The 24,192-nt window shown below is 36.4% G+C and overlaps 1 protein-coding gene across 1 annotated transcript; it reads right to left on the minus strand.

The window, feature by feature from the left end:
- Positions 1-8,534: 8,534 nt before the first annotated feature.
- LOC144440754 (kinesin-like protein KIF3B) lies at positions 8,535-23,820 on the minus strand. The gene is made up of 10 exons (XM_078130133.1): positions 23,803-23,820; positions 23,249-23,355; positions 20,778-20,902; positions 20,082-20,290; positions 18,654-18,733; positions 17,284-17,350; positions 16,783-17,003; positions 15,387-15,453; positions 14,883-15,106; positions 8,535-8,718 (listed from the first exon to the last, which is right to left on the minus strand). The coding sequence occupies exons 1-10, from the start codon at positions 23,818-23,820 to the stop codon at positions 8,535-8,537; spliced, it is 1,302 nt and encodes a 433-aa protein (XP_077986259.1).
- Positions 23,821-24,192: the final 372 nt, after the last annotated feature.

The raw sequence follows: 24,192 nt of genomic DNA on the forward strand, positions 1-24,192 counted from the left end.
TGTGAATGACTTGTTGGATTATCATTTAAGACGCTGTGGAAACAGGTATTACATTCAGTGAAAACAACCAATATTGACTGTGAATCGACATCGGACGAATCTAGACTTACCAATAATTGTAGGACATTAGAATAGTTTCTAGAAGTTGATATATTTGATTTCATCAATTAAACTTATGGTTTTCTCATTTGATACTGTATTTGGATTGTGGACATTGTGGCTTTGAAATCAGTGTGACAACAGACAGATGATTCTAGTGTATGGTGAGTAACCTGCTATAGTATATTGGAACTAAATGGGCTTGTGGAACTATAAACATGTGACTCTCTAGATATATAAGGCGTTGCAGAGAACATTAAGCATTACAAGGCTGCAACATCTACAGGTGGTTGATGACACTACTTAGACATACGTACATTTCACAGATGGCTGATGATACTAATTAGACACGTATATTTCACAGGTGGTTGATGACACTACTTTGGCATACCGTATATTTCACAGATGGTTGATGACACTACTTAGACATGTACCCCTCAAATACATATTATGTTACAATATTAGACATACGTATATTTCACAGATGGTTGATAACACTACTTAGACATACATATATTTCACCCCCCCCCCCGACTTAGACATGTACCCCTCCAATACATTATGATATGTTACAATATTACAAGGCTCAGCTAGTCCAGTTATAACAAAGGCTATGTGACTTCATTACCTCGAAGACTGTGAATAACTTGTTTGATTATCATTTAAGACGCTGTGGAAACAGGTACAGTGAACAACCAATATTGACTGTGAATCGACATCGGACGAATCTAGACTTACCAATAATTGTAGGACATTAGAATAGTTTCTAGAAGTTGTTATATTTGATTTCATCGATTAAACTTATGGTTTTCTCATTTGATACCGTATTTGGATTGTGGACATTGTGGCTTTGAAATCAGTGTGACAACAGACAGATGATTCTAGTGTATAACCTGCTATAGGATATTGGAACTAAATGGGCTTGTGGAACTATAAACATGTGACTCTCTAGATATAAGGCGTTGCACAGAACATTAGGCATTATAAGGCTGCAACATCTACGGTAAAAACTATTGTGGACTATGATTGTGAAAATAAGAACTATTGAAAACTGTTTGGGAAAGTCTACATGTGGAAATTAGGCTATAGTGAGAACTATAGTGAAGTCTATTGTTGGACAAAGTTGTGTTTGTAAAGGCTGTTACAAAAGACACTTCTCCAGGAGAGACAAGTTAATGTGCCGAAGGACTTGGAAAGGCTTACACACCATAGTAAAAGTACTTTGAGTGTAAGAAGGAATTCTCAAGACGTCAGCAAGTTTCTATTCCAGAAAGACTTTGTTACACAGAATTGGACAGAACTTTGATGGGAAAATTCACCAACTTGGCATCAATTTCCTGTATTTACAAATAGAATCAAAGGTAAACAGACATTGGAATTCTGAAGGTCAGTACTGGGCCCGTTTGTTTTACATAACATCCTGTACTGGAAAAGAGACACTCCCTTTATAATCTTACAATACAAAGGGTGAAAGGTCACACATAAATAACTTATTTATTTGTGAAAATTGAAGGACAGCAAACTACTGTATATCATCATGGACAGTGAAGAATCAGAACAGTATGCTGAGCTTGGTGCTGTAGGGGGAGAAATTGAAGATCCCAAAAGGCCACACAAACCATGCCGGCATTCTTGGAGGAAGAAAGGAAAAGACTAAAAGGTCAAAGGTCAGGTGCCTGTGGACAGGTAACTGGAAGAACACGTGAAATTCAGGTTCTGCTGAAGAATGCAGAAAATGTGGAGGCAGTCAGTGAAAAATTGGATGAATGGGTATAGGCGTTTGTTAACTTACAGGATACACACAGTAAGCTGGATGAAGATAAACAGAAAACGGACTATGCAAAATAAGTAGTTCATAAGTTTCAGGAATTCAACAAATTCAGAAGAAAAGTTAATCATTGGCAGCAAAGCATGGCAGAGGAAAGTGCTACACCAGATACTGAGTGTACAGAAGATCAACATGTTACAGAAGATCAAAGTAAACACTGCTACAAAGGCACAACAGCAGTTTCATCAAGAACAAGTTGTGAGTGAATAAAGAACAAGTTGAGGACTCGTAGCAGGTTGTGAACTCACTTCCAGTTGTGAGTTCAGAACAAGTTGTGAGGCAAAAGACAGTTGTGAAATCAGAGCCTGTTGAGACAGTTATGCAATCAAATATAACTGTTAAAACAGAAGTTGATGTGGAACCAGATGATAGTATTTCAAATATAGGAAGAAATAGTGTAAGAAATCAAGAAAGCATGGTTCTGGTGACAGGCTCTACTATCTGCAACAGTACACCACAGATGAACCAGGAGAACTAGTTGCCAGTTGCATCCACATGGATCCAAATAAAGGATATAAAAGAGCCAGAGACTTGCTGGAGAAAAAGTATAGTAACTCCTGTTTTATAGGTATGGCATACACCAAAGAGGCAGAACAATGGCCAGATATCAAAGCTGAAGACAAGACAGCAATGAACAAGTTTGCTGTCTTCCTGGCAAAGTGTGAAAATGTGATGGACGGTGAAGTACATCTGAAAGAACCCATTTATCATAAGAACTTACAAATGCTGGTTGAGAAATTGCCATACAAAATGGTTAAGAAAGACGTATCGCCTGCTGCAACATAGGCCAGTAGAGTTCAGAGAGCTTGTGCAGTTTTGTACAGAAAGAGGCTGATGTTATGTTGAATGCTGTATTTGACAATTTGAATCATGCAACCCAACGAAGGGAAGATAAGTCAAATGTGAAGTCAGGAAGAAGGTCAAGTGCAAGGCCGAAGCGTTCCAGCTTTGCCATCAGCACCGAGAGAAGTGGTGCTGAGATGTAAATCAAGTGCATCTGTGCAGACATATGCATTCCTTGACAATGGAAGTGATGCAGTATTCTGTACAGAGGCAATAAGGCAGCAACTAAATACCGGAGGTTAGAAGACAAAGCTAAACATACGCACAATGACAGAGACTAAAGTAGTAAATAGTTACATACTGAAGGGGCTGGAAGTCACCGACTTGGATGGAAATAATGTTATACAGCTTCCAACAACTTATACACATAGTGAAATACCTGTGTGAATGAAGGACATTGTTAAATGTAAGAAGACACAAGATGGCCATATCAATTTGTGTGATACACATTTGCCAAGTATTAATGCAGATATTGGCTTGCTGATAGGATACAATGTACCCGAAGCATTAGAACCATAGGAAGTCATCAACAGTCAGGATGACGGACCATATGCAGTCAAAACTTTACCAGGATGGGCTGTAAATGGATGGGGCCGGAGAAGTTGCAGATCAGTGAATTGGATCAAAGTTGACGTACAGATAGAGCAACATCTTGCAAGCTACTTCAACCAAGAATTCAGCGAAAAGTCCATAGATGACAAACCAGAAAGATCTGTCGAAGATACCAGGTTCATGCAAATTATGATGAACAATACTAAATGTGAAGATGGTCATTATCAGGTGCATTTACCATTTAGACATCCTGATGTGAAAATGCCAAATAACAGATCAGTAGCTGAACAAAGGATAAAACATCTGAAACGAAGATTTGCAAGGGATCACCAATATCATGAAGATTACAAGGTATTTATGGAAACTATCATAAATAAAGGCTATGCTGAAAAGATACCAGATCAAGAACTCAAAGGTAAAGATGGAAAGAAATGGTACATACCACATCATGGGGTGTACCACCAACAGAAAAAGAAGATACGGGTAGTGTTTGATTGTGTAGCAGACTTTCAAAGGACATATTTAATTAAAGAGCTGATGCAAGGACCATATATCACCAATTCATTAGTGGGAACACTTATACGATTTCGTCAAGAACCAGTAGCACTGATGGCTGATATGGAAGCCATGTTTTCACAAGTTGCAGTATGAAAGGAGTACCACAATTTTCAACATTTCCTATGAGGGGGACAGTGTCCAACCATTACAGGAGTATCGTATGGAAGTACACATCGTTGGGGCCACATCATCACCAAGTTGTGCCAACTATGTGTTGAAAAGGACAGCTGAAGACAGCAAGCAGTGTTACCGGCCAGAGGTCACCAATACAATACAATACAAAATAACTTCTATGTTGATGACATGTTGAAATCCATGTCAACAAATGAGCAAGGAGTATCACTATCTAGAGACTTAACTAAAATATGCAAACAAGGAGGCTTCAGACTGACTAAATAGATAAGTAACCATCAGCCTGTGTTGGAGTCCATTCCTGAAGAAGAAAGAGCAAAAGAAATGAAGAATTTAGACTTGGACCAAGATAACCTGACTATGGAGAGAGCACTTGGTATGTGCTGGGACGTCGAAACAGATAAGTTTGGCTTCCTTATACAAATAAAGGACAAACCAGCTACAAGGCAGGGTATCCTATCAGTGGTCAGCTCAGTCTATGATCCATTCGGATTAGTGGCACCAGCAGTATTGCCACCAAAAATGATTCTACAGGACTTATGTAAAGACAAGCTTGGTTGGGATGAACAAATACCAACTAAGCAACAGAAGAAATGGGAGAAATGGCTAGAAGATTTGCCTAAGTAAGAGTACAGTTTGTCAGTGAACCGATGTATGAAACCAGAAGGATGTGTACAACCTGTATCAACATAGCTACTTACGTCACTTTTCTGATGCAAGCAAGTCCGGCTATGGTACTGTGTCATACATACGCATGGTAAACAATGAGGACAAGGTACACTGTACTTTCATGCTAGGAAAGTCATGTGTAGCTCCACTAAAACAAGTCACCATCCCACAAATGGAACTGTCTGCAGCAACATTAGCAGTGCGAGTAGACAAAAGTATAAAGAAAGAGTTGGACATGAAAGTTGATGAAACATTCTTCTGGACTGATAGCATGATTTCTCATTTGATACTTTATTTGGATTGTGGACATTGTGGCTTTGAAATCGGTGTGGCAACAGACAGATGATTCTAGTGTATGGTGAGTAACCTGCAATAGTATATTGGAACTAAATGGGCTTGTAGAACTATAAACATGTGACTCTCTAGATATATAAGGCGTTGCACAGAACATTAGGCATTACAAGGCTGCAACATCTACAGGTGGTTGATGACACTACTTAGACATACATGTACGTATATTTCACAGATGGTTGATAATACTACTTAGACATACGTATATTTCACAGATGGTTGATAATACTACTTTGACATACGTATATTTCACAGATGGTTGATAATACTACTTAGACATACGTATATTTCACAGATGGTTGATAATACTACTTAGACATACGTATATTTCACAGATGGTTGATAATACTACTTAGACATACGTATATTTCACAGATGGTTGATAATACTACTTAGACATACGTATATTTCTCAGATGGTTGATAATACTACTTAGACATACGTATATTTCACAGATGGTTGATGACACTACTTAGACATACGTATATTTCACAGATGGTTGATAACACTACTTAGACATACGTATATTTCACAGAAGGCTGATGATACTACTTTGACATATGTATATTTCACAGATGGTTGATATTACTACTTAGACATACGTATATTTCACAGAAGGCTGATGATACTACTTTGACATACGTATATTTCACAGAAGGCTGATGATACTACTTTGACATATGTATATTTCACAGATGGTTGACAACACTACTTTGACATACGTATATTTCACAGGTGGTTGATGATACTACTTTGACATACGTATATTTTACTGCAATACTTGTTTTCGTTTTCTATATCTATCTATCACTTTTAAAATGACTTGGATTGGGATGGGGGTTGGGGGGAGGGGCAAGTGCGTTTAGTAACACCCGTGAATGTTTAACCATTAACCATTAATGTAAGGGGTCAGACTTGATTAGCAAAGCTATTTTCTGACTCCTATTGCCTGTATAAATTGTGTATAAATATTTTCTTCCCAAGTGATCTGTAATTATTTCTTGTACAGGTAATAAAAATCAATCAATCAATCAATCAATCATATGCATTTAATTTATCAAATTTCTTTTATATAAATTTCTGTTTACATAAGTGAAGTCCACAAACTGTAATGTGTATCAAACTAAGGTTATGGAGAAATAAAATGATAGATTAATAAAATAATTCATTGTAATTTTTAGATCAATCATGAATAAATAAATAAATAAATAAATAAATATGGATGTTTGTACTTCAAAAGTTATAACTGGTGGCCCTCTTGGCCATGCTGAACTTGCTTCAGTACAGAAGTGAAAGAGCTTGGCAGATCATTTTATCCTAAAAAGTGTTAAATTCCACTCAATTTGGCAATATATGTAGTTATTTAGACAGGAAAAAATGTAGCGATATATTTAGAAAGAAGGGAATGACCTTTGAATAGTAGGAAATGGTATCCAGTGTCATTACAGTCTTGTATTGATCACAGTGACCAGCTGGGTATTTCACACATAAAATGTGGAAATTGTAATTCTCAAACTCTTTAAAATGTATAACAAAGGAATAAGACCTGGTTTCCTACATTGTGCATGTGATGTTGATTAAGACCTGGTTTCCTACATTGTGCATGTGATGTTGATTAAATGTTTATCTTCATCAATTTGGAGTTTTCAGAACGACATGAGATGTCTGTAAATGTGTCAGCTAATCATAGCGCTACTGGGATAGTAGCATAGCTATAAACTTTGTGATATTCAAAAAAATGTTTATCCACACGCCAATACATATTATTATACCTATTATGCAATACACACCATTATTTGACTGTTGCTATGGGTGGGGTCTTGTCGTTGTTTAATGTTTATTCACATGCCTATCCAGCAAAGTCGTTATAAAAGATTTCATGATTTCATGACATCAATAAAACTATAACTTACTCTTTTACTGAGACTGCAAGTTTTGATTCTCTATACATTTTTTTTTACCCAAAACGCACACCTCTGGTCCAATCAATTTTGATTTCAACAATTTCCCAATTAGACACACCAAAGGGAACATCGCCACCAAATTTCAAAACAATTGGCATGGCGGTTGCACACACTCACAAACAAGACAGATGGACAGACACCACATCATGATTACAGCACTACTGAACCCCTTATTCGTTCAGTAGTCGAACTTCAGTTTTTGAGTTTTTGGACTAGGTTTAAACCCCTAAGTTGTCATTTAAACCCATGACAGTCACAAACCATTAGCGGTCCAAGTGCAACAAACCCGCGGGCTTGCCTGATGAAAACGGGTGTCATAAAAGTTGTTTGCATCTCTAAAGCTGTTTGTAGCGTTACTTATAATAGCCTAATAAATTGATAACAACTGATATAAGACGGAGATAAGGTTTGCCTCAATTGACTCACTCCTTAGAAATGATCTTACGCTGTGAACTACACTGTTTACTTGTGTTATGTAAGAGCCCATCATCACATGTGTAAATATTGGTACTCTTTGATAACAAGTCCACTTGCTTGGCTAATGGCTTGTCCCAGTAATGCACAGATCGTAAGTCTGTGTTTGACTTATTAGGACCACATGGGAAAGTTCCTTTGATATTTAACAGTTGAAATTCAGAATATGAGCGGCTGTTTATTTAAGTTTGAATTTAAATGAGTTTGTTTTTAGGCAAGTGATGTATTGATAGCCCAATCTCAGCGAGAAAAACCCTGAAATACAAGCTCAAGTATGTATATATCTTGCTGTCGCGGTGAGTGGACTTGCGCTTCTGGCTTGCTCTATCACAGAAACAATTTTACCCCTCATATTCAGTTGGCTAAATACGTCAATAATATTGATATTATTGCCATTTTATTGTATTCTGATAGAAACCATTCTGATACATATCTCAGGAAACAATTGTACCTTGTGCTCAAGTACCAGTACGAGCACAAGCACTGGCTGTACTAGTACTGTGTACAGTCTCAGACCACTAACATCTATTTAGTGGTCTGAGGTACATTTGCTATGACCCAAACATAACAGCGAGGTCACGGTGAAATGATCGAGAACTTGACAGTGTCCCAGCCCCGTCGTCACCTTAAAAACTGAAAGTAGTAGCTAGTACACTGCAGTGAAAATCTTTATCGAACATTAACATGGTAAAAACAAATAAAACTTTCTTTTTGCAGTGGCCACCACATTTTACTACACATAACCAGCTGTTTTCAATCTCAGGTTTTAGTTTTAACAACTACACATCCACCTCCAGCATCCTTCAAAAGTAGTACCAGTAGACAAGTATCTGTTGACATTATTAACAGTTCCTTATCAGTAGTTTTTAACCCCTTCAAATATTTGAATTTAATTAATCACTTAATAACAATGTGAGGAAGTGAGGTCCAACTTTTTAAAAGGGCTTTCCGTCATGTCAATGATACATATCTCGTTTCTTATGGAGTATTTGATATATTCTGTTCCTATTTCCTATATACTATTTCATTTATACTGATATACATCTGATGGAAAGTTTTTTATTCTAATCATAATTCATACCTGCAGTCATCCTTCTTTGTCTCTTCTTTAATGTCACCTGACCACCTCCTCCCTTCTTATCCAGCTGTGATTTGGGTCTTACAATCTCATCTTGGAATTCTCGAAGTAAAGCATCCTTTGGATCCTCGTTAATCTTCGGTTTATTCTTCATGTTCTTGCCATTATATCTATAGAAACAGACAAGAAATGAAAGCTTGTTGAATTGATATCTTTGCATTCAAGATAAATCTAATGATGGGTATTAAGGACTCTAACACTTCACAGGATTTATTAGAAAGCTAGCTAAGAGATGGTATCGCTTAGTGTATCATGGCATTGGCAAGTTAATTGTGCAAGTGTTACCCAGTCAAAGTTATCAAAGACTTAGTATAATGAGCATATATAGTGACACATGGAGGAGTCAAACCTACATCCCTTTAATTCCACCTGAAGTACTGTAACCAGTTAACGTCTACTGGTACGGTACATTTCATGCAACTCTAGTGAAGTGTTGTCCAGTCCCTATACAGTATTGTTACGATTTATACCTCCACTCACGATAGTCTAGTTCCTATACAGTATTGTTACGATTTATACCTCCACTCACATAGTCTAGTTCCTATACAGTATTGTTACGATTTATACCTCCACTCACATAGTCTAGTTCCTATACAGTATTGTTACGATTTATACCTCCATGCACTCACATAGTCTAGTTCCTATACAGTATTGTTACGATTTATACCTCCACTCACATAGTCTAGTCCCTATACAGTATTGTTACGATTTATACCTCCACTCACATAGTCTAGTTCCTATACAGTATTGTTACCATTTACATATCCACTCACATAGCTATACACTAGCTATCATTACCATTTACATATCCACTCACAGTATATATAATATAGTCAAAGTCCTTACTGTAGTCTGTAGAAGTCCTTACTGTAGAAGTCCTGAGATGCATGAGATGCAATTTAAAATTCATCCACAGCCACCCACACAGTCATTAACATCATGTCTTTGTTAATCAATCACAAATTCTAACCAATATACCACAGTCTCTAGTAAAGTTTAAGAGAGTAGTAAATAGGCGGGTTTGTGTATTTATATTGGCACTGGCGCGTGCTGAAAAACGCCCGTTTTCGGTAATATAAGTCGGTTTTTTGTGGTAAACACTGATATTTTTGAAATTGCCAGATGTTGCCCTCTCCAAAAATATAAACTATTTAAAAAACAATTGAAAATTGGTCAAGTTATGATACCTATAACTTCGGACAAAGGTTAGGGATTTTGAGAATGTGTGAACCTTGTATATTGACACTGACAGGCGCCAAAAAATGTCCTTTTTTGGTAATATAAATCGGTTTTCAGTGGTGAGCACTGCTATTTTTGAAATTGTCAGATGTTGCCCTTTCCAAAAATATAAACTACAGTGGGCCCTCGCTAACTCGCGCCTCGGTAAGTCGCGGATTCGGCTAAGTCGCGGGTGTCACCTTGGATCCCATTTTTTCTTTAGTTTTCCTATTGTTTTCGGAATTCCTCTTTGTGTATTTTTTTAAACAAATGGCACACCTGCCAATTTCAAACTCGTTCGTGTTTCGATGAAGAGGTGTCGCGGATTGACTTTGATGTTAGCAATCGCCTTCTATTTATTCGGACTGCCTCATAAGTTCCGTATGCGCTTCTCGGCTAGTCAACAAACATGTCGACCATTTTCGTCTGGCTGGTGAACGGTGCATTGATCGTGTTAGATTCGAGTCGCAGGATTCGTCAGTCGAATTCAAACATTGTCCACAAAAACAAATTAATAACTTAAGCTTGTCTCTCATTAATATATCGCTTGATTTGATTGATTTAGAAGTCACCTAAAAACGTTTTGTTTCTTCAAAATTTTGAGGAAAAACGTCATTTATATAACGAAATTTCGGGCTACGAATAACTGAATACGTTCATCACTTGCGTCTCTATGTTTATCTACCGACATCATGCATCACGCCACGTGTTGCCGAACCTTGCGATTTCTCAACTCAACCCCATCATTTAGGAATGTTACTGTACTGAGAAACATAACAAATTAGTTGTTGTTTTAGAATATATAAAACAAATCCCGTTATTCGATGATATAAAAGTCAAAACTGCACTTCCGCAACCCGGAAATATTACGTCCATGCGTCCATCACAATAAATTTCGAATACTAGTACATACCGTCATGTTCGTGAAAAGATTTACTGAATATTGAAACTTTGATTTCGTGCGTATCTTTTTTTTAAATGAATATCGCCCATGAACTTGCACTCATAAAAACATGTACAGTACTAGTTTCACCAGCACATTACTGAAGAATGAAGAAAAGCTGACGTGTGAGTCGGTGACGTGTGTTAATGTGTCGTTAGGAATATATAATGAGCACCTCGCTAAGTCGCGGCCCTCGCTAAGTCGCGGGTTTCTTGATGGACCCGGACACCCGCGAGTTAGCGAGGGTCTACTGTATTTAAAAAAAACAATTGAAAATTGGTCAAGTTATGACACCTATAACTTTGGACAAAGGTTAGGGATTTTGAGAACTGCTATTTCTGAAATTGTCAGATGTTCTCCTTTTCAAAAATGTAAAAATTTTAAACAACAATTAAATATTAGTGAAGTTATGACGCATATACTTTCGATGTGGAGAGGCAAAATGAGATCACAGGTCATTAGTATAAAGTAGTGCACAGATTTCCCAAATTGCTACATTGTCTGAAAAAAAAACTTTTTTTTCTTACCATACCTTAAGGTTGCTTTCACAAAAACTTGTTGGGAGGGGGGGGGGGGAATCGGGAAATTTTTTTGTAAAACCCTAATTTTTTTTCAAGTACCCCCTGCCATATTCCAAAATTTTTCAAGTACCCCCCCTGCCAAAGCCCCAAATATTTCAAGTACCCCCCCCCCCACACCCCACCCGAATAAATTTTTTTGGAATACTCTTCCTATGTGTTAACATTCCATACCAAGAACAAAACTGTACATAATACACTTAATACCAACTTTGTCCATTATATATATAATCAATTTGTATATTGTGTGTATATATATACACAAACACCAGTTAAAACAAAATGTTATGTTAACCAGTGCATTGCCTTTCCAAAAAACAACATATACTTGTAAATGAATTACACTTTGAATAACTCTTGTAAAATGATCAGCAGACCAACTGAGTCTTTGTTTTCTGTTCAATATTGTATTAGTACATTATACTAGTAGTGTTACAGTTGAATGTCATTTTAGTTGTATTTGCAAATATTGTGATGCACATGTTATCTAAAGAGAGTTTTATACTGTATTGTTCCAGTTCAGTTTCCTAAATGTGTGCTAAAAGAAATCAAATTGGTCTAAATAACACTGAAAAAACTCTTAATAAAATGCATTGCCATGTATCCCGTTCTTGTTTGATGTAAATTAGTTCAATATAATGTCAAAAGAAAATAAATGTATGACTCAAAATGCCAGCCACATTTCATCTAACAGAATACCGGTAGGAATCAAGTGATATATATTAGTGGTAATGATAATTAAGATGGCCCTATTATCATAGTAATTGTATATCTTAATGAACCTGGTAATACATTTACCTTGTAAGAGCCTGATTATTGGACTGGTTTTGACGTTAGATTACAAAGGTGAATGCAGGATTTTAAACAAAGTCTCAGAATGTGTTTATTTAAATTTTTGATTTTCAAGTGGTAGCTCTCCTTCTAGATCTTGTGTATATAAACATGGTATTGTCATCATCATCATCATCATCATCATCATCAGACCCAATTTCTCCTTCAACTTCATCAGAGTTGGAACTAGCTGTATCGTCATTCTCACTGTCACTGTCATCAGATGACAAATCACTCTCACTTTCTTTAGATTGATAATAGTGGCATCTTACAGCCTCAACTTTGTCTATTTTGTGCATTCCTGCCACAGCTGGAATTTCATAGTTGGGAAGGTACTTATCAAGTTCTTTCACTTTCAATTTGGAAATGTCACCGTTTCTGACAAGCCCATCCTAGTCATATTCACCAAATTTTTTTCAGCACGTTGCTCCCTTTCTTTCATTCTTTTTCTTTCCCTCATAGAGGCAAGTGTTCTCTGTTGTTCTAAATTAAGGATTGCTCCCTTTAATATCTCTTTCTTGGCACACAGTTTCTTGCTCAATTCGTCAAGTTTCTCAACATTTTTACTTGACACTATCCCTTTACTATACAGGTGTTTTAGTCGTGCACGGGGTTGGAAGTCATCTGGTGGTCTTTCACTACCATCATCTCTTGTTAATGGTGTTGAGAATACATCCATATAGCGTCAAAGTTTATTTATTTATCTTTATATTTACAAGTAATAGTATATTCGTGCAAAGTTGAAAAGTGTGTGCAAAAAACTTATTTTACTTTTTCTCTGTTAACTCAGCTTGTGAGATATTGTCTTCTGTTTCACATGTAGCAGACGTTGCCAATATGCTAATTTTAGGAAATATTTAGAATGTGTTATTAAAAGTTTGTGTTGAAAATTTATAATCATATCTATAGGATGAAAAAATACCTTGCACAGAAGTTTTTGATACTTGTCAAGTATGTTTTAGTGCAGGTGCATCTTTTACATTTTGATGGCAGGCTGAGATGAACCTTTTCCAACTCTTTTATTTTTTAACTTCCAAGAGCTGCTAATGTAAAATGTTGTCTGTCATATTTGTCTGTCATATAATACTAGTAAGAATTTACATGAACAAACCAAAACACAGTCATGTCACAAAGAATATTTTCAGTACAGCGTAAAGGTAATTTCACACATTAAATGAACCAAATTTCAGTAGTGTACATGAAAGACACTGGTATTTTCAGACAAAAAACAATCTGTACCACTCAATTCGCCCATTTCAATTTATCATTACATTAAGTTTATTAAAAGAAAATTAAAATTTGACTGTTTTTATTTTTCATTTTTACTAACTTGTGAGCAACTGTTGTTTGTAGCAGCTGTTTTTGTTGTTGTTGTTGTTGTTGTTGTTGTTGTTGTTGTTGTTGTTGAAAAAGGAAGACCAACATTTTAAAAGCTTATTTTCCCATGTTTCAAAAGTCATGATGTCAATTTATTTTCAGGTACCCCCCTTCAACCCATAACATTTTTTCAGGTACCCCCCCCCCCACACACACACACTATCCATATATTTTCAAGTCCCCCCCCCCTAAAATCTCCCGACCCCCCCCCCCCCCAACAAGTTTTTGTGAAAGCAGCCTTACAGACTAAATATTAGCACTCTTACTTTCTACAATAAATGTAGAATTACCACATTAAAAAACTATGTGAATGACTCGGCGGTTTTAATTTCACAAGTGTAAATGTATATGACTTACTATTTTCCTATAGTAAAGCATAGAGAGTAGTTAAACTAAGCGGGTTTGTGTATAACGTTGTATATTGACATTGGCGTGCACCGAAAAACGCCAGTTTTTGTAATATAAGTCGGTTTTTAGTGGTGGACACTGCTATTTTTGAAATTGCCAGATGTTGGCCTCTCCAAAAATATAAACTTTTTAAAAAACAATTGAAAATTGGTCAAGTTAAGATATACCTATAACTTTGGAGAAAGGAGTTAAAGGATTTTGAGAATGTGTGAACCTTGTATATTGACACTGGCGGGCGCCGAAAACGCCTGTGTTCAGTTATATAACTGGGGTTTCAGTGGTAAACTTTGATATTTTTGTAATTACCAGATGTTGCCCTCTCCAAAAATATAAACTATTTAAAAAACAACTGAAAATTGGTCAAGTTATGACACCTATAAAAACGGAAAGATTGAACTCATAAAACCTGTGGGCTACTGGGTAGATTATGGTGAATCTACTATACATTTGCATGGCAAGGCTACTGGGTCTGTCTGTGCACCAGCACCCTATAGAAACCAATAGACTTTACCTTCTAATATTCTCAGTGGTGATCCTTTATTTATCCTACTATGTTACAGGAGCAGTAATTTGGTTAGAGGAAAGCATGTTGTATTAAAAATATAGGAAGACCTGTGGGCTAGTCGGTAGATTATGGTGAATCTACTATCTTAGCGTTTATTAGGGCAGTTATGTAATATCTAAATATGGTATATTTGTCAGCTCAGGATGCTACTTATACACTGTTTACATCACTATAGCTGCTGGGGTTCACTGATTGGATGAAGAACCTTTTTTGCTGATTGAGAGACTTTGGCCAGACATCATTTAGTTAGAGACCACATTAGTTTCCAGACTAACTTGAAGTGTACATTGTACCTCTCTCTCCTCATGCCAGGTGAGAAGCCAACTGATTAAGCTAAAGAAAACTATCACATACCTCAATGTTGTCAGAAATTCATCATAGTTGTATCTAGCAGGACCGATATTAGCTACCATCTCTTTCGTGACATTACCACCTAAAGAATCTTTAAGTCTGGTCAATTTGGAATCACGTCGATATGGAATGTGTGTACTCTTGCCATTAACTAGAGTAGCTGAGGTTACGTTATCCAACACTGCCAAAGGCAAATTAATTTTTGTTGCTTCTTTCGAACGTTCTCCCTGAAAATTAAGATACAAAAAGCACAAAACTCTTTGAAAAGTCTATTCACTGGACAAACCATTGACTGCTTAGTATCAGTATCCAACTGTGATAAGGTCCTAAAATTTTCAAGTACTTTACTGTACAAGTGAAATACATTGTAAACTTGGAAACCAATACTACTAATCTATCAACATGCAACATCTATGTAAACATTATCATTGTTTAATTTGTCGAATTGGCTGTAAAAAGAAACACAATTTTAAAGTGAAAACACAGTAATTAGATACTACTACTTACCTCTCTACATTCTAATGTAAGGAATACAGCATGGGAATTAGAACTGTGCTCATTCATGTTAGTTGCACTGAAAAAAAAAATGAACGTTCATTTTAAATTATTATATTGTCTTTATATCTCTTTTAACCATAATGGCTAATGCAAACATTGTTGGATTACAATTACTTTATGTTATCAGTGGAGCTACAGGGATTTACAGGTACTAAACACGATTATTCTCTTGGTGCAGGACTAACTTTTAATATAGCTCTGCCTGCCAGACAGCTCTTTTTAGCACAACTGAACTGATATGATAATGTTCAGTATATATATGCTATAGGCAATTGGCAAAGTCAGTGTCTGACTGTCTGGATCAATCATCTAATCGATTAATCATTCAACCTAATGACAAATCAATCGATAAATCAATTACATGCTCGCTGATCCCTGGTGTACAACATGTGCAGACCGGGTATTTTGTGGAATGTGGGTAACTATGGGACCAAATATTTCCCTCAAAATAGGGGATGACCTTTGACCTTAGAATTTAATTATTATGCACATGTCTAATTCTAGGCAACCCAATAGGGCTGGGGATGCAGTTTTTGGTTTAAATGGTGTACTATAGAACCAATTTCATCCCCCCTCCCCTCAAAAAAATGGGGGATGATCTTTGACCAACCTCTAAATATCTCACATGGTATTTGGTGGAATGTAGGTAACTATGAGACCAAAATTTTTTCCCCAAATTTGAGGATGGAATTTGACCTACTTTCATGTATCCCATCATCTACAACTTGATGTGTGCATGCAGGCGGAACGTCTCGAAACCTGTGTCATATGCTGCTATACAGCTATATTTTTTAGCTTAAGATTTTTTTTACCAAAAAACACATTTTTTACCTAAATCAGACAGACAGACAGACAGACAAGCACTTAGTGATGCCTATAGCACTACTGAACCTTATGTGTTCAGCAGTATTTGACCAAGTTGTTTACACACATCCACAGACAGACAGACAGACAGACAGACAGACAAAGAGAGACAGATAGTGATACCTTTCGCACTACTGAACCTTATCTGTCCAGCAGTATTTGACTTTAAGTTGTTTCCACACATCCACACAGACAGACACTTAGCAATGCCTTTAGCTCTACTGAATCTTATCAGTTCAGCAGTATTTGACTTTAAGTTGTTTACACACATCAACAGACAGACAGACAGACAGACAGACAGATCGACAGACAGACACATAGACACTTAACCATGCCTTTTTTGCTGATTGAGAGACTTTGGCCAGACATCATTTTAATAGTTAGAGACCACATTAGTTTCCAGACTAACTTGAAGTGTACCTCTCTCTCCTCATGCCAGGTGAGAAGCCAACTGATTAAGCTAAAGAAAACTATCACATACCTCAATGTTGTCAGAAATTCATCATAGTTGTATCTAGCAGGACCGATATTAGCTACCATCTCTTTCGTGACATTACCACCTAAAGAATCTTTAAGTCTGGTCAATTTGGAATCACGATATGGAATGTGTGTACTCTTGCCATTAACTAGAGTAGCTGAGGTTACGTTATCCAACACTGCCAAAGGCAAATTAATTTTTGTTGCTTCTTTCGAACGTTCTCCCTGAACATTAAGATACAAAAAGCACAAAACTCTTTGAAAAGTCTATTCACTGGACAAACCATTGACTGCTTAGTATCAGTATCCAACTGTGATAAGGTCCTAAAATTTTCAAGTACTTTACTGTACAAGTGAAATACATTGTAAACTTGGAAACCAATACTACTAATCTATCAACATGCAACATCTATGTAAACATTATCATTGTTTAATTTGTTGAATTGGCTGTAAAAAGAAACACAATTTTAAAGTGAAAACACAGTAATTAGATACTACTACTTACCTCTCTACATTCTAATGTAAGGAATACAGCATGGGAATTAGAACTGTGCTCATTCATGTTAGTTGCACTGAAAAAAAAATGAACGTTCATTTTAAATTATTATATTGTCTTTATATCTCTTTTAACCATAATGGCTAATGCAAACATTATTGGATTACAATTACATGATGTTATCAGTGGAGCTACAGGGATTTACAGGTACTAAACACGATTATGCTCTTGGTGCAGGACTAACTTTTAATATAGCTCTGCCTGCCAGACAGCTCTTTTTAGCACAACTGAACTGATATGATAATGTTCAGAAATGCTATAGGCAATTGGCAAAGTCAGTGTCTGACTGTCTGGATCAATCATTTAATCGATTAATCATTCAACCTAATGACAAATCAATCGATAAATCAATTACATGCTCGCTGATCCCTGGTGTACAACATGTGCAGACCGGGTATTTTGTGGAATGTGGGTAACTATGGGACCAAATATTTCCCTCAAAATAGGGGATGACCTTTGACCTTAGAATTTAATTATTATGCACATGTCTAATTCTAGGCAACCCAATAGGGCTGGGGATGCAGTTTTTGGTTTAAATGGTGTACTATAGAACCAATTTCATCCCCCCTCCCCTCAAAAAAATGGGGGATGATCTTTGACCAACCTCTAAATATCTCACATGGTATTTGGTGGAATGTAGGTAACTATGAGACCAAAATTTTTTCCCCAAATTTGAGGATGGAATTTGACCTACTTTCACGTATCCCATCATCTACAACTTGATGTGTGCATGCAGGCGGAACGTCTTGAAACCTGTGACATATGCTGCTATACAGCTATATTTTTTAGCTTAAGATTTTTTTTACCAAAAACCACATTTTTTTACCTAAATCAGACAGACAGACAGACAGACAGACAAGCACTTAGTGATGCCTATAGCACTACTGAACCTTATGTGTTCAGCAGTATTTGACTAAGTTGTTTACACACATCCACAGACAGACAGACAGACAGACAGACACAGATAGTGATACCTTTCGCACTACTGAACCTTATCTGTCCAGCAGTATTTGACTTTAAGTTGTTTCCACACATCCACACAGACAGACACTTAGCAATGCCTTTAGCTCTACTGAATCTTATCAGTTCAGCAGTATTTGACTTTAAGTTGTTTACACACATCAACAGACAGACAGACAGACAGACAGACAGACAGACACATAGACACTTAACCATGCCTCATGTACTACTGAACCTTATCAGTTTCGTTGTGCTAACAAAAATTACTTCATTATTGTTTTTCTAAACAACACAATGTGAAACAACAAAGACCAAGTTCATGCTTGTAATTCAATGAGAATAACAAGAAGCTTGCTTACCCAACAGTTCTGTTCTGATTACCTACATTCACCACATGCTCAATTTCTGTCACACTTTTTGTATCAAATGAGATGAGATCCTGTAAATAAATGAAACAAGTCATTGAGAATGACATAGTCCCCGCTATAATTGGGTTTTAAGGAATTATCACTACTCTGATCACGCAACAACATTTGTGAACCTAAAACAAACAGACTTAGATATGTTGTGTGTGCTTGTTGGACATGGAATATGCCTCCAACAATAAAGGATTGGTTGGGTATGGGGGATCATATCACAATGAAAATGGAGTCTGAGTTATGGCTTTGGACATGGAAAATTCACAAACAAAATGGCTGCCAGGCAGCCATATTGGATCGTATCACGACGAAAATGGATATGCACATGTATGTCATAGAACACTGTCCTAATACCAACTTTGAATGAGATTATCTGTTAAAGCATGTCTGAGTTATGGCTTTGGACATGAAAATTCGCAAACAAAATGGCTACCAGGCAGCCATATTGGATCATATCACAATGAAAATGGATATGCACATGTATGTCATAGAACACTGTCCTAATACCAACTTTGAATGAGATATGTTCAAGCATGTCTGAGTTATGGCTTTGCCATGGACATGAAAATTCACAAACAAAATGGCTGCTAGTTGGCCATATTGGATCGTATCATGACAACAATGAATATGCACATGTATGTCATAGAACACTGTCCTCATACAAACTTTGAATGAGATCTGTTAAAGCATGTCTGAGTTATGGCTTTAGACAGGGAAAATTCGCAAACAAAATGGTTGCTAGGTGGCCATATTGGATCGTATCATAAAACAAATTGACGTGTATATGTATGCCATAGCATGTTGCCCCTGTACCAAGTTTGAAAAAAATCGGTCCAGGCATCTCCAAGAATCGGCTGCGGACGGACGGACAGACGGACGCATGGACAGACGGAACCCAATCCATAAGTCCCCGTTCCGGACTTCGTCCGCGGGGACTAAAAAACAGTGAGAACAAATAACATTACATAAATCCATCAAATATTAAAGTTATGATTTTTCAATTTAAGTGTTTTTAAACAGATAATAATGCATATAAATATGACTTTATAGCTACATATACTTTGGTTTTACAGCTTTGAACGCCATGATAATAGCAATGTTAAATCTACACTAGCTGAAACAGGAAATGTTTTTTTTAAAGATGTTTTGCCGTACTCGTAACATACACTTTCAACAATATTGAACAAACTATGGGTAAATGTATGTATACATTTATGATATTACAATGAATACCATCAAACTGATGTTTGGTTCTGTACCCTAAAATCAATGATCAAACATGATCCTGATATCAAACAATAATGTCCCACTTGCAGCTAGTGCAGTTTGCAAGTTGAAAAGTTAAACTATTTTACTCTAAATACTCACCATAACATAAACACCAGTATCTGGTCGTTTTTTCAATTCTAACATCTCCTTCTGGACTTTGGAAAGCAAATCACTGATCTTGTCCTGATAGATCTCCAAGTATGATGCTCTCACTAAATACTGTGGATTTTCTGACTGGGATATGTGTGTACATTTGTGGTCAAAGGAATCTGGAATCAAATCTCGGAGGTCTGGATCACTCCATACACCTGAAACATGATATCATACATGTACATGTAAGTTTACAATTACCATTGCTCAGATAATTTTGAGCATTTTGTATTCGTTCTCAATATTTGACATTATCTTGACAACTACAAGTTAAACTTGGAGTTTAACACATCAATTCAAGATTAAGGTAAATTTGCAAAATGCAACCTTTTTGCTATTTTTTTTTTAAATTAACTTTTATGAGTCTTGAAAAAAAATGCATCAAACATCTTTATGAAATTTATTCAATCATTCTGATTAATAGTTACCTCTTTACAATTTGTTACTGATTAATAGCGTTGCCTCTTTACAATTAGTTATTGATTAATAAAAACAGTAGCAAGAACTCACAAAACTAAGCTATGTACTAGAAACTGGAACATTACATATTATACAGACTTACATATTCTCCTGAAAGGTCCTGACATAAGCAAAGACGATCCCACCATTTAATTCAACAAATAATTGATATGTTAAATAACTGACCTTCCATAGTAAACGTCTTGCCCATACCAATCTGTCCGTATGAAGATATTGTAACATTAAAGTCCTCTAGTACAGAGTCGACTACAACACGGAATCTCTCGTCGTACAATCCTCTTTGTATAATACTGAAAAATTCATTTAAATAGAGAAATGATTCAGGCATGTACATCCGCATGTATAACTATCAAAACAAGTCATTGAGAATGACATAGTCCCCGCTGTGATTGGGTTTTAAGGAATTATCACTACTCTGATCACGCAACAACACTTGTGAACCTAAATCAAACAGACTTAGATATGTTGTGTCTGCTTGTTGGACATGGAACATGCCTACAACAATAAAGGAAAGGTCAGGTATGGGGGATCGTATCACGACGAAAATGGATATGCACATGTACCGGTATGTCATAGAACACTGTCCTAATACCAACTTTGAATGAGATCTGTTCAAGCATGTCTAAGTTATGGCTTTGGACATAGAAAAATCACAAACAAAATGGCTGCCAGGCGGCCATATTGGATCGTATCACAACAACAATGAATATGCACATGTATGTCATAGAAGACTGTCCTAATACCAACTTTGAATGAGATCTGTTCAAGCATGTCTGAGTTATGGCTTTGAACATGGAAAATTCGCAAACAAAATGGCTGCCAGGCAGCCATATTGGATCGCATCACAACAACAATGAATATGCACATGTATGTCATAGAACACTGTCCTAATACCAACTTTGAATGAGATCTGTTCAAGCATGTCTGAGTTATGGCTTTGGACATGGAAAATTTGAAAACAAAATGGCTGCCAGGCAGCCATATTGGATCGTATCACGATGAAAATGGATATGCACATGTATGTTATAGAACACTGTCCAAATACCAACTTTGAATGAGATCTGTTCAAGCATGTCTGAGTTATGGCTTTGGACATGGAAAATTCACAAATAAAATGGCTGCCAGGCGGCCATATTGGATTGTAACATGACAACAATGAATATGCATATGTATGTCATAGAACACTGTCCTAATACCAACTTTGAATGAGATCTGTTCAAGCATGTCTGAGTTATGGCTTTAGACAGGGAAAATTTGCAAACAAAATGGCTGCTAGGTGGCCAGATTGGATCGTATCATGAAACAAATTGACGTGCATATATGTATGCCATTGTATGTTGCCCCTGTACCAAGTTTGAATAAATCGGTCTAGGCATCTCCACGAAACGGCTGCAGACGGACGGACGGATGGATGGACAGACGGAACCCAATCTATTCGTCCGGCAGGGACTAATAAAATGATGGTACATGTAGCTAATGGCAAGTTTTCTGCATATAATCAATGGTGGTAAAACTAGTTCTGATTTGTGGCTGGCCTCAGTTCAGTGGTGTGGTGCGGTACCGTCATCAACTATCTTTGTTTTGTAAAAAATTGCCTTCTTTATTAGTTGAAACACGATTTTCAAAGCATTTTACATTTGTACGTGTTTGCTGTTGTTTCACATTGACCATGGCCACATACAAAAATTTAATAAATTGATCGTGAACCCCAGAACGTTTACCGATTTAAAAACACTGATTATGTTCATCTTTACATGTGGTATAATTGATACCTCATGCTGTAGGTCATCATAGCTGATAGGTGGTAATACTTTTCTTTACAATGGGGAAGAAGTCACAATGGAAATTGTTGACCCCATAAGAGATGAGGTGCAACTTACCATTGGTGAATTTTACTATAATTCTATTTTCTGTAAATCATTCATTTATTGTACTTGTATTTTCAGAACTTGTTGTCATTTTAAAGTGATATTTCATAAACTATTGTGTAATGAAGCTCATATTTGTCATGTACATGTATGTTTAACTTACTAATTGCTCGTATAATTTTGAACAGATGTCGGTCAGAAACAAAAAACATGTTCAGCTCTTCATTGGCAGACAAACAATTGAATTCATACATAAACCCCTCAGTGATGGTGATTTTATGCCAAAACATTACACATATTCTGTGATTATCTATTGTATGGAGCACTCATTGTCCCTGAAAATCACAGATTCATAGACAGCAAGGGGTAGTTACCAGACAGTCACGATGTATACAAACTTATAGACATGAGGCACACAAGATGTACATGTTCCTTCAAAGAAACCAAACTTCCTAGTAATTTGTAAATATTATACTCAACTGCTGGCAAATAATAATATGTTGCCAGAATTAAAGTATGGGTCAAATAAATCTCTGTGAACTGTACTTTTTCCAATACATGTTTTTGGACACAGGATTAGAACTCATTTTATCAGAATGTTTGAAGGCTTTAGATGCAAAGTAGTCCCAGGTGAAGTTGCGGTTATGTATCTGCACTGTTGACATAAGATGAGGCATATTATCATAAGGTTGTTATATTGTCTGAGTATATATGAATTGGTCTAATTCAAACATTAAATTGGTGGGTTTGCAAACATAATTTTTTTACCTGAGTGGTTTTCTACTGTTGATGTCCATTTCAATCACTCCTTCATGCCCTGCAGCAATTTCTTCCTGGTTCATTGGTTGACGACTAACCACCACCACTTCCTCTGACTGAAAAACAAAATGATCAATATGTTTCTGATTAGAGAAATAAATACCAAGGAAAAGTGTCATTATTATATGTACTTAGATGTCACCCCCCCCCCCCACTATTTTTCTTTCTTCATTCAAGGAAAATAAGAGTGACCTAAGGGGCTTTGTCACTTCAAGTACTAGCTAAATGGGTAGTGACAACCCTTCGGTCACAAGTATTTTCTGGCTGAATGAAGAAAAAAGAAAAAAGATTGGGAATTAATATAAATCTTATTTTCCCCATGTTCCAACACTTATTTTTCTAGCCTTTTGATATGTTGTTCAGCATAAAATTCGAGTAAGATGCACTAAAAATAATTTCTGTTGCAATGATGTCTGGGTCAAACCTTATTTTGACTGGACTATATAGTTTGGTATGAACTACATGTCTTCTTATCATAAAAAAAAAATGTGTTTGTCTTTCACTTTTTCTCTGATATCCATGACTGTCACCAAGTTTAATACATGAAACCTCCTCATGACATTCACAAGCCATTAACGGTCCAAGTGCAACAAACCCGCGGGCTTGCCTGACGAAAACGGGTGTCATAAAAGTTGTTTGCATCTCTAAAGCTGTTTGTAGTGTTACTTATAATAGCCTAATAAATTGATAACAACTGATATAAGACGGAGATAAGGTTTGCCTCAATTGACCCACTCCTTAGAAATGATCTTACGCTGTGAACTACACTGTTTACTTGTGTTATGTAAGAGCCCATCATCACATGTGTAAATATTGGTACTCTTTGATAACAAGTGGACTTGCTTCTTTAATGGCTTGCTAAATTTTTGTTTTACGCCATAAACTACCAAGAA

This window comes from Glandiceps talaboti, chromosome 10 (genome assembly GCF_964340395.1).
Source record: "Glandiceps talaboti chromosome 10, keGlaTala1.1, whole genome shotgun sequence".
In the NCBI taxonomy this organism is placed as follows: Eukaryota; Metazoa; Hemichordata; class Enteropneusta; family Spengelidae; genus Glandiceps; species Glandiceps talaboti.